The 16,141-nt window shown below is 42.3% G+C and overlaps 1 protein-coding gene across 2 annotated transcripts in view; it reads right to left on the bottom strand.

Moving 5' to 3' along the window:
• Nucleotides 1–10,257: 10,257 nt before the first annotated feature.
• Nucleotides 10,258–16,141, bottom strand: part of LOC115460090 (S-acyl fatty acid synthase thioesterase, medium chain-like) — a 40,934-nt gene continuing 35,050 nt past the window's right edge. For both annotated transcript variants that reach the window (XM_030189937.1, XM_030189936.1), the window contains 2 exons: nt 13,555–13,637; nt 10,258–11,514 (listed from right to left, as the gene is read on the bottom strand). In XM_030189937.1, coding sequence (XP_030045797.1) covers nt 11,372–11,514; nt 13,555–13,637 — 226 coding nt within the window. In that variant the 3' untranslated portion in view covers nt 10,258–11,371. The remainder of the gene's footprint in view (nt 11,515–13,554; nt 13,638–16,141) is intronic.

Here is a 16,141-nt window from a genome sequence, read left to right as displayed (position 1 = left end):
GCTCCTCCCCCGACCAAATGGTTTGCATTTGGTCGTTTCTGAAATGGACATCCTTGGTTTCGATTATTGCTGAAAATCAGAAACGACCAAATCTAGGGACGACCAAATTTAAGGATTTGGACGTTCCTGACAGTATTTTTGAAACGAAAGATGGACGTCCATCTTGTTTCGAAAATACAGGTTTCCCTGCCCCTGGATCGGGATGTTTTGCGAGGATGTCCATATCAAAACATGGATGTCCCTTTTGAAAATGCCCCTCTATGTTTACCAGAAGGGGTGTTTGTTTGAAAAAAAAAAAGAATTTCACTTTTTTTTTTTCATTCTCATCCCTCTCAAAATATAACATTAAATAAACCAAAGTAACTGAAGACTATAACTTAAAATATTATTACTCTCTTTGTTTAATGCTACCAGATATCTACAGGATTTTAGGCACATAATTCCTGCTTTTTATATTTTATAATTTAATATCACATACAGAGACAAGTAGCAAAATCACCTGAGAGATGATGGAAATTGGTTCAGAAGTATGATAAGGTGATTAATCTCCAATACAAAATCCTACACTTGTGATGCCTGCTGCAGCTATATGGTACTGTGGTACGAACAGAGATTTTTTTCCCTGGTATCAGAAGTGCTGGTATTCACATGCAAGGGCCATCCTTAGAGGACTGGGTGACCAGCTAGAAAATGACCCCCACAATAGCCATACCCCCTGCAGTCAGCCACAGAGTCTATCATAAGAAGGCAGCATTGCAAATTTTACTCCAGTCCTTAGAACATACCTTTTATTGAAAAGATTTTAAGCTTGATTGCTACAAATCCCTATGCAGAAAACATTTGCTCACAAAATACTTCACCCTAGTCACATATGCAGAATATGGATGGAGCGTTACCAGATACAGAATAAATGAGGACATATTTGAAACAGATAATGTACAGACAAAAACTGAAGTGAAAACCCCAAGAAGCTAGATTCTGCCTGCAGTAAACTGCCGGAGAACTAGAAACAGAAAAGCATTTGCTCTTGAACTGTGCAAAATACAAAGATATCAGATGTTGCACATTCGGATTCCTAAAGCAGGAATATTCAAATCACTAGGGGGGTCGGCGTGCTGGCGTTTTTAGCACGCGCTAAAAATAGGCGTGTGCTAAACAGTAAAGACACCAATGTATTCCTATGGGCGTCTTTAGCGTTTAGGACGCGCCTATTTTTAGCGTGTGCTAAAAACGTCAGCACGCCTTAGTAAAAGACCCCCTAAATTCCAAAACAAGCATTTTTTCTACTTATATTGTCTAGGTAGCTCATGTCTCCCACATTTTGCAGTGGCTGAGCTGTTATGTGCTGGCTAGAGCATGTCATTCTCCCTTGGACCTTTGGGAATTGGCTGACATCCATGCTTCTCCTGTAGGGGGTTCTCTGTGTGTGTGTTGAGGTGTGCAGAGACTGAGCTCTATCATTAGTATTTGGGACCATGTGTCAATTTTAACAGGTCATGCAAAAATACCCCTGGAGAAAAGCTCTTGGAGTAAGTTGGTGGTTACATGAAGAAAACAGTGGGCAAAGGAGAGGTATGAAAATTGTAAACATTATTGGCATCTATATGGTGCTATCAAGGAAAAACAGACATACATAGGAGTTCTCTGCAATTCTAATGAATCTGCTAGAGATGAGAGAACAGAATGTAAAGACTCCAAAGTGAGTTAATAAGTGGGGTTTAAGGGTGAGTGCAGGGATGACTCGGATGAAAATGAACACAACATAAAGAAAATATATTTTACTAGTAAAAAAGGCCCGTTTCTGAACACAAACGGGCACTAGCAAGGTTTTCCCCCAGGTCATCACCGCTCCCCCCGCCACCCCCCCCCCTCCCGAGGTGCTCCAACAGTCCCGTCCCCCCCAAACTGCCTCGTGCATGTTTCACACACCTTCCCAGTATCTCTCTCCCCCCCCGAGTTTCAGGGTCTCCCTCTCACTTCCAGGATCCCCCCTTGCTCACAGTTCCAGGGTCATCATGCCTCCCTCCCTCCCACTGCCAGCCCCCCTCCTTACAAATTTTTGAAGTCTCACCCAGTCGGGGTTACGATGTACGGCGGCAGCAGCAGCAGCAGCAGCAGCATCGGTAAACGGCATACAGGCTCGGGCTGTCTGTCTCTCAGCTCTGGTCCCACCCTCATTGGGACCAGAGCTGAGAGACAGACTGCCCGTGCCTGTACGCCATTTACTGGTGCTGTTGCCGCCATCCGCCGTAACCCCGACTGGCTGAGACTTCAAAAATTCGTAAGGAGGGGGGCTGGCAGTGGATGGGAGGAGGGAGGATGGAAGGCTACGACGATCCTGGAACTGTGAGCGAGGGGGGATCCTGGAACTGGGAGGGATGGAGGGAGGATCCTGGTAGTGGGAGGGAGACCCTGAAACTCAGGGATCTGGGAGGGAGGGAGACTTGGGGGGCATGGCGTTGCGGTGAGGGTGGCAGGGGCGGAGCCTCTTGCTCCTGTCTTGTGGTTGGTCAGTGTTGCGGGTGACGTACCCCTCCTCCTTATTGCCGAGCCAATCTGGTGTCTCCTTTCCGGTGACATCAGCGATCTACGGAGCCTAGCAGACCAACTCTGAAGGAGCCACGGTCTGAGGCAGCAAAATTAGAACGTTGGCGGTGAGAATTATTATATAGAATTGCAAACATGGATGAGACAGCAGTAGTTCCATTGAATCATATAGCCTTTAAAATTGTCCAGTTTTAAACTCGTTAACTATGAACACAGCTGAGATTAGTTTTGTAGCATACATGATGCTTTATCCTTGTGTGAACCTCAGATCTGACAATCCATTACTAGGCAGCCAAATGAAACTGGGTTGTTTTTTTTTTTTTTTTTTGGGGGGGGGGGGGGGTTCTGTTTCTACTGAAACAGAATCTGTGGCCGAAATTTGCCACTTGGTTTTGACCAAACCAAAACTGGTCCCACCCCCAAACCATATGTTGAATAAAAGCATAAAAAATAGAAGTGGAAAGCTTCAAAGAACATGCAGAATAAGCTGTTTCAACACTAAACCTCCTGGGACATGAGAAAAGAATGTGGCAGTAACACATCAGCCAAAGGCACGGCTCCAGAAAGTCTGTGAAGGGGGAGCAATAAGGGGAAACAGATGCGGCATATGTTCTGCTTTAAGTTAAAGGATTTATGGTATGATACAGCCTGCACGTGATGTTAGAAGAAATAGCAGGGACAAACAGTATATAAGCAGGATAGAAGAAATATGTAGTAAGCATTCTGACTCCTTTGCCTTAAGCATTCTGATTTCGTTGCCTGTATATAGCATTCTGATTTCTTTGCTGTACATTGCTTTTTTTAATCATTCATTCTGACTTGTATATTGCTTATCAAGAAATGCTTCCTGAAATAGCCCATTGAGCTATTCAGTCAATTCTGAACCAAGAATAAACTTTTTATATTAAATAGGAAATTCGTCTGGCCTTTTCTACAAAAGTGGCGACCGCGGCAGGACAAAAGATTTATGCCGCACACGGAAAAGAGAAGGCGAGACGAATGCCAAATTAAGTGTTTGTTGTTAATGAAAGTTTTTTACAGGATTTTGAGAGCAAGCGTTGTTTAAGCCTGATTTCTGTGTACCACGGATTTGGGAGTGATCAACCTACTGAAGTGGACATACGGGTGATGACTCCTGGGCTTGCTAAAGAGAAATAAGAAGACGCGTGAGTAAGCTTACATTGTGGACTTATTAGTAGTATATTTGTTTAGCTTTGTAGTTTTCTTTTTTGTATATTTTCTTTGTTTAAGTGCATTAGTATATTTTTGTAGGTTGTGGCTCTATAGGAGAAATTGTAATAGTCAGAATAAAATGGAAGGGAAAGGGGTAGATAAGAAAGAAAAGCCTCCTGTATATGCTTTGTATTTAGATTTAGATAGTTCAAAAAAATGCACCCCTTTGCAGCATGTCATAGAATTATTCCCGTTAGAAAAAAAAACAGATTGAAGAAACACATGAGAAATGGGTCAAATATGATGCAAAAGATTCTTTTTTGAGCTGGTCTCAGTATGGATCGTTTGAAAAAATACAGCAAGAACAGGAAAAGCAGCCTGTGGTTCAGCCTGAAGGTTGAGGAATGTCATCTGGTTTTGATTTCTCGGGTGTCTGGCTTAGGCTACAGGTTAGAAAGGTCAGGAAGAACTGAAATTTGTTTTGTTCCTTTTAAAAGATTGTGTTAGATTAGATTTAAATAAGTTTGATTTTGTCTTATAAGGTGATCTCTGTTTATTTTAAAATATGTGTTATTCTGTTTAATTAATAAGTTCTAGTTCTCTATGTGGAATGTCTTTGCAATTTAACTTTGTTTGACCCTTTTTTAAGTGAGATTCCTGCAGTGTTAAGAGATCATCTGGTTTGAATTAGTCACAGTCCTAGCTAGTTCTGTGTGTAGGGCTAATAGGTGAAAGAGGTGATTTAAAATCTTTAATAACATCTGAACAATATGATTTGTCAGCAATATGGTCACTATGCCTCAGAATGTTATCAGAATACAGGAATGCCCCAAGTACAAATGCAGACGCAGCAAGGATTGATGCCACAAGTAGTAGGGATGCCTGTGAGTGCCCCGCAGACTGCAATACAGCAGCCGGCGACGCAATCACAGGGACCAGGGGCTGCAGTACAGAGACAGGGTACTGTGAATGCCTTTCCAACTTGGCAGAATATTCCAGACCAATGCTATTGACTGGAAGCGGACCCGTGTCAGGAAGAGGGAATGATTTTCAGGTTAGACACAAGGGAGCCCTTTATTACATTGACAATTGGAAAATATGGAACTCCTGTGAGATTTTTGATAGATACAGGGGCGAGTACCTCTGTGTTATGTGCAAAACCACAGGGAGTTAAGCTTTCAAATCAGTATAGAACAACAGTGGGATTTACGGGGATAGAACAAAGAAAAAGGCTAACAGAACCGACTCTGGTGCGCTTGGAATGCCAACCGCACGGTTCAAGGGAGGCTGTGGTACCCTTCTTAGTGGCACCTGATTGCCCAGTAAATTTGTGTGGTAGAGACTTGTTGTCTCAATTAGGATTGTGTTTAGATTTTGGAGATAAAGGAATACCAAGTTTGCTCACTATGGTCCAGCAGTTGAATAATGAAAATAAAGTAAGGGTTATGGAAGAATTACCACAACATATTTGGAGTACAAGTGAGTCACCATATGGACTAGCCGTAAATGCAAAACCCCATAAGATAGAATTAATAGAAGGGGCACAGGGGCCGAAGCAAGACCCTTACCCCATACGACCTAAATTAGTATCCAAAACCCTGGAACACATTGGTAAATTATTGAAATGTGGTATTATTGAACCTTCAGTATCCCCGTACAATACCCCATTGTTTCCGGTCCCGAAAGGGGAAAACAATGTAAGGATAGTACATGATTTAAGAGAGCTAAATGAAGTTACAAGAAATCAATTTCCGATTTGTGCGAATCCTGCTACACTTTTGCATACCCAGAATATATATGCGTACAATACTGTCATTGACTTGTCTAATGCATTCTTTTCAATACCTCTTCATCCAGAGTCTAGGGATTTGACGTTATTTATAGTACAGAATGAGGCATATCGGTGGACTAGGAATGCCGCAAGGCTTTACTGATAGTCCATCGGTATTCTCAAAACAACTAATGATGGATTTAAAGGATTTCAGGAGTCACTTGCCTGACACGGTGTCATTGTTTGTCTATGTAGATGATATTCTATTGTCTGCTGAGACTGAAGCAGAATGCCTAGAATGGACTAGAAAATTATTTTTGTTATTAGGAGAGTTAGGATATAAATGTAATAAGGAGAAATGTGTTATAGCTCAGTCTACTGTCACCTTTTTAGGACAAAATGTTTCAGCAGAACATAAGGTCATTATACCGGAAGTTATATCTATTTTAAATGAGACTCCGGTACCACAAACAGTTACCCAGTTACGTGCTGTTTTGGGAATGTTAAATTACTGCAGACAATGGATACCAAATTATACACAAAAAGTAATGAGACTTTATAAACATTTGAAACTGCCCGCAGCCACACCAAAGAATACACTAATTGTGTTGGAAGAGCAGGATAAGATAGTGCTGGCTAAGATTGTGAGGGATTTGTTATCCCCAGGACCCTTAGCAGTAATAGATATCCAATCACCTGTGCATTTGTGGGTAAAAGACATGGGAAATAGTTGGGCAGCTATGATTAATCAAAACAATGAAGTAAATGCACCAGTAGCTTTTTTATCAGGCTCTTTTAATCATGTGGAAAAGGGAATGAAAGAAATACCAAAGTTATTGACAGCTATTGTGGCAGCAGTAGGCAAATGGAGAGCACAAATGCCTTTTGTTCCTATTGTAATACATACCAACCACACGATTAAAACGCTGTTGAGCCCTAGCCAGACGGCATTGACAGCCACTAGATTTGGAAAATATCAAGCAGTACTTTTAGGACAAGATATAAGAATAATACCATTAACTAAAGAACAGAGAAATAAGATAGATCTGCTTTTTCCTGTCGATCAAGAGGGTGAGATCGATACTATAAAAATCCCTACATTTCACTGTCTTACTTTTGAACCCTTATCTGATGGGTTGATATGGTTTACAGATGGAGCTTGTGAAAGGACTGTTGCAGGCTTTGCCTGCGTGCAGATGGATGAGAATCTAAGAAAGATAATGCAAGTACAATATAAAACCCCTCCTGACCATACTGCACAGCATGCTGAACTTTTGGCCGTTATTACGGCCTTACAACACACTGATATGACTCAAAATGTCACTATATATACTGATAGTGGTTACGTTGCAAGTTCACTACAGTATCATATATTAAAATGGCAGCGTAGGGGGATGATAACCAGTGCAGGTAAAAATCTACAACATTACACATATTGGAAATTGCTGTTTGAAATTTTGGCAAGAAGGGAACGTGAAGGTAGAAAAACTGCAGTTGTGTGGACCCCGGCCCACACTGAAAGGCCAACCTTTGAGGCACAAGGTAATGCAATGGCTGATGCAGCAGCAACGGAGGTGGTTAAGCAAAGTGAAAAGATTTTGTATAATACTAGACAGACACAGGAAGGGCCACTTACGAATGTAGATAAGATTGAAATGTGGCAGCCAGAGGGACAGGAAAGTGAAAAATGGTTGAAGAGAGGATGTATGAAATTGGGAAGTGAATGGTTTAATGCAGAAGAAGGATTACCTTGTATGCCAATGAGTCAGGTGATTAAGGTATTAACTGAGTGGCATGCAACCATGCATTGGAATAAGGAAACAATGAAACAACAATTTGAGCAAAGATTTTGGACTTTAAAAATTGATAACTTGATTCAACAGGTTGTGCAGAATTGCATGGTATGTAATATTAACATACCTAAAAGAGGTCCTAAAATATCGCCTGGGACACTTCCAGTACCAGAAGGCCCAGCAAAAGAATGGTATATTGATTTCACTGATATGATTGTTCCAGTGCAGGGAAAAAGATATTTGTTAGTTTGGGTGGATGCTTTTTCAAGGTGGATAGAAGCATTTCCATGTAAAAGGGAGACAGCACATGAGGTGGTACAATGCCTGGTAACTCACATTATGCCAAGCCATGGGTGTCCGTCTAGAATAATTTCTGATAACGGGACACATTTTAATAACAGTGTTTTGAAAGAAATGGAAACGATTATGGGTTTAACACACAGGAAAGTATCAGTGTATCGCCCCACCTCCAATGGTTTGGTGGAGCGCTACAATGGTATTTTAAAAACAAAATTGAGAGTCTTACTAAAATCTCTCAATAAAGAACTGGTGGGAAAATTATATACATGGCTTGATGTATTGCCATTAGCATTAATGACAATAAGGGCCCAACCAAATGGGCGTACAAAATTGTCCCCATTCCAAATTCAGACAGGACGTCATTTCTTCCCGATGCAGACAGCAAGTACTGATAATACAACTCAGTACTGGCAAAAGCTACAACAAATGTTGAACCTGACGAGTGATATGATCCGAACAAATGTAGCATCACAGGCAGGGACTACTAATGATGTTTGTGCTTTTAAAGTAGGTGATTTAGTACTACGAAAGAACTTTACACATAAAACATGGAAGGATCCTGTGTATGTAGGACCTTTTGCTATCACGGCCCTTACTCAGACTGCTGCCCGTCTGGAAGGTCATACTTCTTGGATACATTTATCAGATATTCGACGAACTAATAATATTGAAATGGACAAAGAATAAATTAACATCATGTCCCTAAACATGATGGTATTGGGATGTTGTTGTTTGTTAATTTTCTCAGCGGGATGGACAATGAATACATATGAGAATAGACTTGTTACAGTTGCCGAGATGTTGAATTTGACTGATTGTATCATATGTGCCCACCGACTGACATCATCCTTGTCCTTGCCAGCCATGATATATGGGACTACAATGATAAAATCATGTCTGTTATCCCAATAATACCTGTGTAAGGGATGATGGAAACCTTCATTGGACAAATGAGACTATTTATAAGCAAGCCTTGCTTACGGACAAGTATCCACAGACATCATTTTGGTGTCTAATCAATAGTATGACAACTGAAAACATCCCCCCAATAAAGTGCAATTACACGCACAATGTTGTAACAGGTAATTGGTCTATAGGAGGAAATACAGTGATTGTAAATGTCACAGCCAAAGAAAAGTGTGGCCATAAAACAAGCTGTAATAAGACTTTAACTCAATGGTATGTAACAACTGATGCAATGAATGTTAATACCTTGGAATATGCTTTTAATTTGTGTAATTTTTAATGCCACATCAGCTAATGAAAAGTAAGAATGACAGTGTATTTCTCTTTGAGCTCGGCTAGGAGATTATCTGTGGTGTGACTATAAATTATATACCTCAAGAGATATAAATTTTGTACCCTAGTACAGTTGAACCTGTTTAATGCTGTGTAACATGTGTATTAGCATGTTTGCAAAGATGTGCCAGGATGCTTTTAAAATGACAATGGTAACTGAAATCAAGAATGAATAGAACTTTAATATGTCAGCAAAAATATTGAAAGATGTATGATGATGAAAAGACAGAGCTTGCAGGCACAGCATATCATAAATAACAAGGGGGAGGAGATTTAGAAGGGAGGTAAAAAGAAACAGACTGGAGCTGAAACAGATGTGTGAGGCCTGAAACAATCAGTCCTCAAGGGAGGATTTGTTGAATAAAAGCATAAAAAATAGAAGTGGAAAGCTTCAAAGAACATGCAGAATAAGCTGTTTCAACACTAAACCTCCTGGGACATGAGAAAAGAATGTGGCAGTAACACATCAGCCAAAGGCACGGCTCCAGAAAGTCTGTGAAGGGGGAGCAATAAGGGGAAACAGATGCGGCATATGTTCTGCTTTAAGTTAAAGGATTTATGGTATGATACAGCCTGCACGTGATGTTAGAAGAAATAGCAGGGACAAACAGTATATAAGCAGGATAGAAGAAATATGTAGTAAGCATTCTGACTCCTTTGCCTTAAGCATTCTGATTTCGTTGCCTGTATATAGCATTCTGATTTCTTTGCTGTACATTGCTTTTTTTAATCATTCATTCTGACTTGTATATTGCTTATCAAGAAATGCTTCCTGAAATAGCCCATTGAGCTATTCAGTCAATTCTGAACCAAGAATAAACTTTTTATATTAAATAGGAAATTCGTCTGGCCTTTTCTACACATAGCAGTGTTCTCCCCTCAAGCAAAGGTAGCAACATTGCCCCCTCCCTCCCTCCAAACAAAGTTAGCTCTGCCACTGCCCCCACCCTCCCCACCAGACGATAGAGCCACTGCCACCCCCTCCCTCCTAACAAAGGTAGGAGCCACTCTGGCTATTTATATTGACTATCTTCTGTCTCTTTTTCTTCCCCTCCTGAATGCCTTCTGTATGGTTCCCTTCCCTGCTCTGCCTCTTCCTATTTTTTCTTCTCCAGTGTGCAGCTAGTATTTTCTCCTGAGTGCCTGTTTTTGCTTTCCTGTTCAAATTTGTATTTCATTTTAAATTTTATGTTATGTATTTTTATTGATTTGTAAACCACTCGAATCTGTGACTTAGCATGGGCAGTATATGAAAGCCAACTAAACTAAACACTATCGCTGCCCCCCCCCCCTGAACAATGGTAGCATCACTACTGCCTCCTCCCTCTCCCCTAACAGATTACCCCCCCCCCCCCAACCACTTTTGCATCTCTGGTGGTCTAATGATTAGTCAGAGCAGAAATGATCTGTAGTCACTCCTGCCCCTGCTATCAATTGAAGTGCCGAGACCATTCAGCAGCAGTCTTGCGAGACTACCGCTGAAGGCCATGGCAACCATTTTGCAATTGGGGATTGCTCCTACCCATGCCCTAGTCTCAAAATGGCTGCTGTAACATCCAGTGGCAGCCTCACAAGACTGTTGCTGAGATTTCTGGCAGCCATTTTTATGGCAGAGACAGCAGGGGCAGGAATAACTGGGGATTGTTCCTGCCTCAACTAGCCAGTAGACCACAGGGACTCTAAGGTAGGGCCTGGAGGAGGAAGCAACCTTTGCTCAAAGGGGGAAGAGGAAGACGAGCCCGCGACTGTCTGGGAGGGAGGTTGCAAGAGTGCACTACAGGTACAGAGTAAGTTTCTGTTTCAGTCAAAAATATACAGGCATTTTTGGTCAAAACCAAAAGAAGACTGAACACGAATTTTGGGCCGGTTCTGGTGCTGAAGCTGAAATTCAGTCTGCCTCTAAGGCAGATTGTGAGACTATTTGTAAGCCTAAGGAGGCTTCCACGCTGCTTGGGCCCTACCTTGAGTCAGTGAAGCACTAGTACTGTGAAAATAAAGACTGTGTCCATGAGAGGAGGCTAGACAATGGCTGCATGTCCTGTTGGTCAATCTAAGGCAATGCAGGATCACTGAAGCAAGCTTTTTTTCAGAGGGGGAGTTGATGGATAGCAGTGTAGCTAAAATAGTAGGGAACATAGGTCCTCTGGAGCCAATTCTATAAATGGCACCTCCATTTAGGTGTTCCAAGGCTGCACAGTGAGTATATTTTGTAACGGCATCTGGACGTTCAATTCCATTAGAGAATGCTAGCATAATCCAGTATTGGCTTGCCTTATAGCGCTGTCAGCTACACCAGCCGTAGACCTGGCATAACTGGTGGTTATTCTGTGCCATTACAAAATAGTGCTTAGGAATCCTGCTGGCACTTTCATGGGTAAGTACTAGTATTCCAGACATTTATTCACATAAGGAGTGCACACACTTTTAGACTTGCCCTTTCTGTGCACTTAGATTGGAGAACTGCATCTGGATGAAAAATAGAAATCTTCTAGAGGTAGGTCATTTCTGTAGTTTTTAAGTGTTTTGCAATATAGTTCACTATGGTCTTTTCATTAGCAGGTTCTTTAAGATAAAGATGTCCTCCCGGAAGGCTGTAAATGTTGAAATCTCCGCTTGTTAGTTCCTTCCATGCTAAAAGAAGAAGTGAAAGTCCTTAAAAACATAATAGTGTAATTTAACTATAATATTTGTTCAAATTTTACTTTGGATAATACAATATCACAATCCTGAATCGGCTCCAGAATTAGCTCTCTTCAACACAAATCTGTGGAGTAGGAGGAGCAGGAGCCTAATGGGGTTAAGAGTTGGAGCAGCAGGATGAGAAGCAGGGAACCCATCTACTGCTTCTTGTGACTTTGGGCAAGTCACTTAGTCCTCCATTGCCTCAGATATGAAGCTAGATTGTAAGCTCTTTGAGACCAAGAAATATCTTCTGTACCTGGGTTTAACTTGCATTGAGTGTCCACTAAAAAGGTGTGAGCTAAATCTTAAAATTATTTAAAAAACAAAACAAAGGACAAACAAAAAGAAAAAAAAACCCTGACTATCCTTTAGCCCCTATCTGTTGGTGTTCCCCAGGGATCTGTCCTTGGACCCCTTCTCTTCTCAGTCTACACCTCTTCCCTGGGCTCCCTGATCTCATCTCATGGTTTCCAGTATCATCTCTATGCTAATGACACCCAGCTGTATCTCTCCACACCAGACATCACCGCGGAGACCCAGGCAAAGGTATCAGCCTGCTTATCCGACATTGCTGCCTGGATGTCCAACCGCCACCTGAAACTGAACATGTCCAAGACTGAGCTCCTCGTCTTTCCACCAAAACCCATGTCTCCTCTTCCTCCACTTTCTATCTCAGTTGATAACACCCTCATTGTCCCTGTCTCATCTGCCCGCAACCTCGGAGTCATCTTTGACTCCTCCCTCTCCTTCTCTGCGCATATCCAGCAGATAGCCAAGACGTGCCGCTTCTTCCTCTTTAACATCAGCAAACTTCACCCTTTCCTCTCTGAACACACCACCTGAACTCTCGTCCATGCTCTCATTACCTCTCGCCTTGACTACTGCAACTTACTCCTCACCGGCCTCCCACTTAGCCATTTATCCCCCCTTCAATCTGTTCAGAACTCTGCTGCACGTCTCATATTCCGCCAGAACCGATATACTCATATCACCCCTCTCCTCAAGTCACTTCACTGGCTTCCAATCAGATACCGCATTCAATTCAAGCTTCTCCTTCTTACCTACAAATGCACTCAGTCTGCTGCCCCTCACTACCTTTCTACCCTCATCTCCCCTTACGTTCCCGCCCGTAACCTCCATTCACAGGACAAATCCCTCCTCTCTACCCTTCTCCACCACTGCCAACTCCAGGCTCCGGTCATTCTGCCTCGCCTCACCCTATGCTTGGAGCAACCTTCCTGAGCCCTTACGCCAAGCCCCCTCCCTGCCCATCTTCAAGTCTTTGCTTAAAACCCACCTCTTCAATGCTGCATTCGGCACCTAACTCTTACCGTTCAGTAAATCCAGACTGCCCCATTTTGACCGCCCCTATCGGACTGACCGTTCATTTGTCTCTTAGATTGTAAGCTCTATGAGCAGGGACCGTCCCTCTATGTTAAATTGTACAGCGCTGCGTAACTCTAGTAGCGCTTTAGAAATGTTAAGTAGTAGTAGTAGTAGTAGTAAACACAAAATGCAGGCACTCATAGCAATTGGATGATGATAGTCATGCAGCAGGAACAGGAAAATAATTTTTATGCCAATTCTTATTTAATTAGAACAATACAAAAAAAAAGAGAAATCAAACAATGTTAGAAAATTCTTATAAAACATACCCCCCAAACTACCCCACAACATAACCACCTAGTAAGCAGACAATCTAAAACTGTGTAACAGCACAGGGCTTAGATTCTTATAGCCTTGTCTGCCAAAGTTATAAACCCTCCCACCAATAACGCCCCCCCCCCCCAAGATCCCATAAGAGGTCCTATCACATTGATCCAGCCTCTCCTCCCTCCCCCCACCAAGGTATTTAACACTAAGCTATGCACTCTTGATGGTATGGATTTGATATGGGGGTCCAATACATGTAAAAACTTCCATCAATAGAAGAGAATGGAAACGGTTCCGCCAGCCCCAATAGCAAGTACAGTACAAATGCTCAGTTACCTTCCAAATCATGTGGCACATCTTCCGTCCCATCAAAGCAGGTAATATCACAAGACAGAACCGTACCGGAGGGTTTCTCATAGCTGTAAATGAAAAAACAAATCATTTAATCACCATGTCCTCTAAGAAAAGTCTCCAACTCCATAAGGTTACTCTCTGGGCACTAACTGCCAATGTGTATTGCTGGCCCCACAAATTTCAGCAGTATGAACAACTACTGTGGTGCCAGTGTTTTAGCTGCATGCCCAGATACACATTCAGCCCAGAATAAATAGGAAAGGGACAAAATGACACTAGATAAAAGACCATAAAGGCTATCCACGTTGCCCATCCATACCAACTAAGCTCTACAATTTTTTTTTCCTCTTTGTTTGTTTCATGCTTTATTAACTTCAAATATGGCCCTCATCTCCGCCACCTCAATATATCCACTATCCCTTCAGTAAAGAAATATTTCCTATTTCCTTAGACTTAGGAGTAATCTATCCTTTTTCACATCCTGCTTCTTCCAAGGCTTTCTTTCAATTGAAAGAGACTCGCCCCCTGTTCAATTATACCACACCTTCTCTCTCCTGCCTTTCTTCCAAAGTTGGGATCTTTAAGTTATTCCCATATGCTTTATGATGAAGATCACTGACCATTTTAGTAGCTGCCTTCTGGACCAACTCCATCCTGTTTATATCTTTTTGAAGGTCCAGTCTCCAGTAATCCTTGCAGAATTGTATATATGGTACTGCAAATGAGGTTTCATCAGAGACTTATACAGAGGCAATAGCACCTTTTTCTTACTGACCATTCTGCTCCCTATGCATTCAAGCATCCTCCTAGACCAGTGATGGGCAACCTTTTGAGCTTGGTGTGTCAAAATTTACCAAAAAACCGAGCATAACTCGGGTGGTGTGTCACTTCGAGAAAAAAAACATAATTTCGCGATATTTATAGTTTAAATAACAAAAAATGTATAATTGTAATATATAACTGTATTTAATAAACCAAAACCTAATTATTTAACTTACCTGCTTAGTGACTTCTTTATTCATCTGTCAGTTGGTTTCTTTTGTTGGTCTTGATATTATTTAACTTGTGTGGGGTGCCGTGAACTAAGATAAGTGAGGGGGAGGGGGAATTCTTTAACTAATCTGCCTATTAGTGACTTTTTTGTTGCTGAATTTCATTGGCTAAATCTTCAATTGAAGGTTGGTATTTTGTACACTTCAAGCCCAAGCAAGTGCTACTAACTTCATCTTTCAATCTGTTTCTTTTGTTGGTTTTGATATTATTTAACGCTGAGAATAAGGTTTCACAAAAGTACGTAGAGGGAAAAATTGTGAGTAAAGCCATTGCTATATTTTTCAGGGTGCTAAAAGTGTCTGGTAATCGGATCCAGGCACTCCAAATTTCCTGGTAACTCAGATATTCTCTTAATAATTGCATCTTTATTCTGCATATCGTGAAATAGAACTGGTGCACATCTTAGGAGAGTTTCTTTAATAAATCCTCCCTCACTGAGTGCTTTTCCATGCTGAGCTATGGAGTGAGCAATGCTCAAACTTGCAGATGTTAAATTTGTAGAACCTTTTACAAATGTAAGGATGGAATTAGATTGGCTCTTATAAAAGTGTAGCTGCCTGGAAATGTATTCCTTCCTTTCATCCTCACTTTTTTTCAAGAGCTGGGAATGATTAGTTTCAAAATGTCTATTTATATTCCACGTTCTGCTTACTACCGTTTCAGTACATAGAACGCAAAATGATCTGCCATTTGTTTCTATAATGCCATACATCTCGGTCCATGTCTCTTGAAAGGGTCGGCTACTGCTACTACCACTTCCTTTACTTAACCTTGGTTTTTTATTTTTTGGGTTCTCCATCAGGGGGGCAGTGACAGAAGATAGAATTATAGATAGCCTGTTAGCCCTGCAGGCAATTAGGAGTTAACTAGCCTAACTGACCACCTTATGTAAATTAAGATGGCTGCCGCTATTTCTAATGGCGGGAAACGGCACCCATAGCACATGCCCTCGCCTCTCCCAGCCTCCCCCTCACCTATCTCAGTAATGATGGTCAATTAGAAATCCACGACACCCCAAAACAGTAGATTGGATGATGGTTGCTGTGGTTATGTGGTTGCTGGTAATGGCGATCACAGGGCCCTCAGAGATGCGTCCCCCACGGCATTCCGCTGCTCTCTGCTCCGCCGGCCGGAAGTGAGGTCAAACGGCCGTGCAGGAGCTGGGGCAGAGGGAGCAGCAGGGAGGGAACGAGCGGAGGACTCGGAGGGAGCCAACAGGAGCGCACACGGGTAAACATGCACCGGGGGGGGGTGATTTCACCAGGGGGGGGGGGGGAGGTCGCGCTGCACCTTGGGGAGGGGGGGGGCGCATCGGTGATCCGCCCGGGTGTCAGCAAGGAACGCCGCTGCTTCTCTGTATGCGGCCACATGCCGCCGTGTGTCATCGAAAATGGCTACGCGTGTCATAGGTTCGCCATCAGGGTCCTAGACAGTGGCATTCCTAGGGTAGCTGACAGCTGGGGCGGATCGCCGATGTGCCCCCCCTGGGTGCATTGCGACCCCCCCCCCCAGTAAA

The sequence above is a fragment of the Microcaecilia unicolor genome, chromosome 1, assembly GCF_901765095.1.
Source record: "Microcaecilia unicolor chromosome 1, aMicUni1.1, whole genome shotgun sequence".
NCBI classification, from domain to species: domain Eukaryota; kingdom Metazoa; phylum Chordata; class Amphibia; order Gymnophiona; family Siphonopidae; genus Microcaecilia; species Microcaecilia unicolor.
The sequence above is the reverse complement of the archived record's forward strand: the minus strand, read 5'-3'. Positions and strand labels throughout refer to the sequence as shown.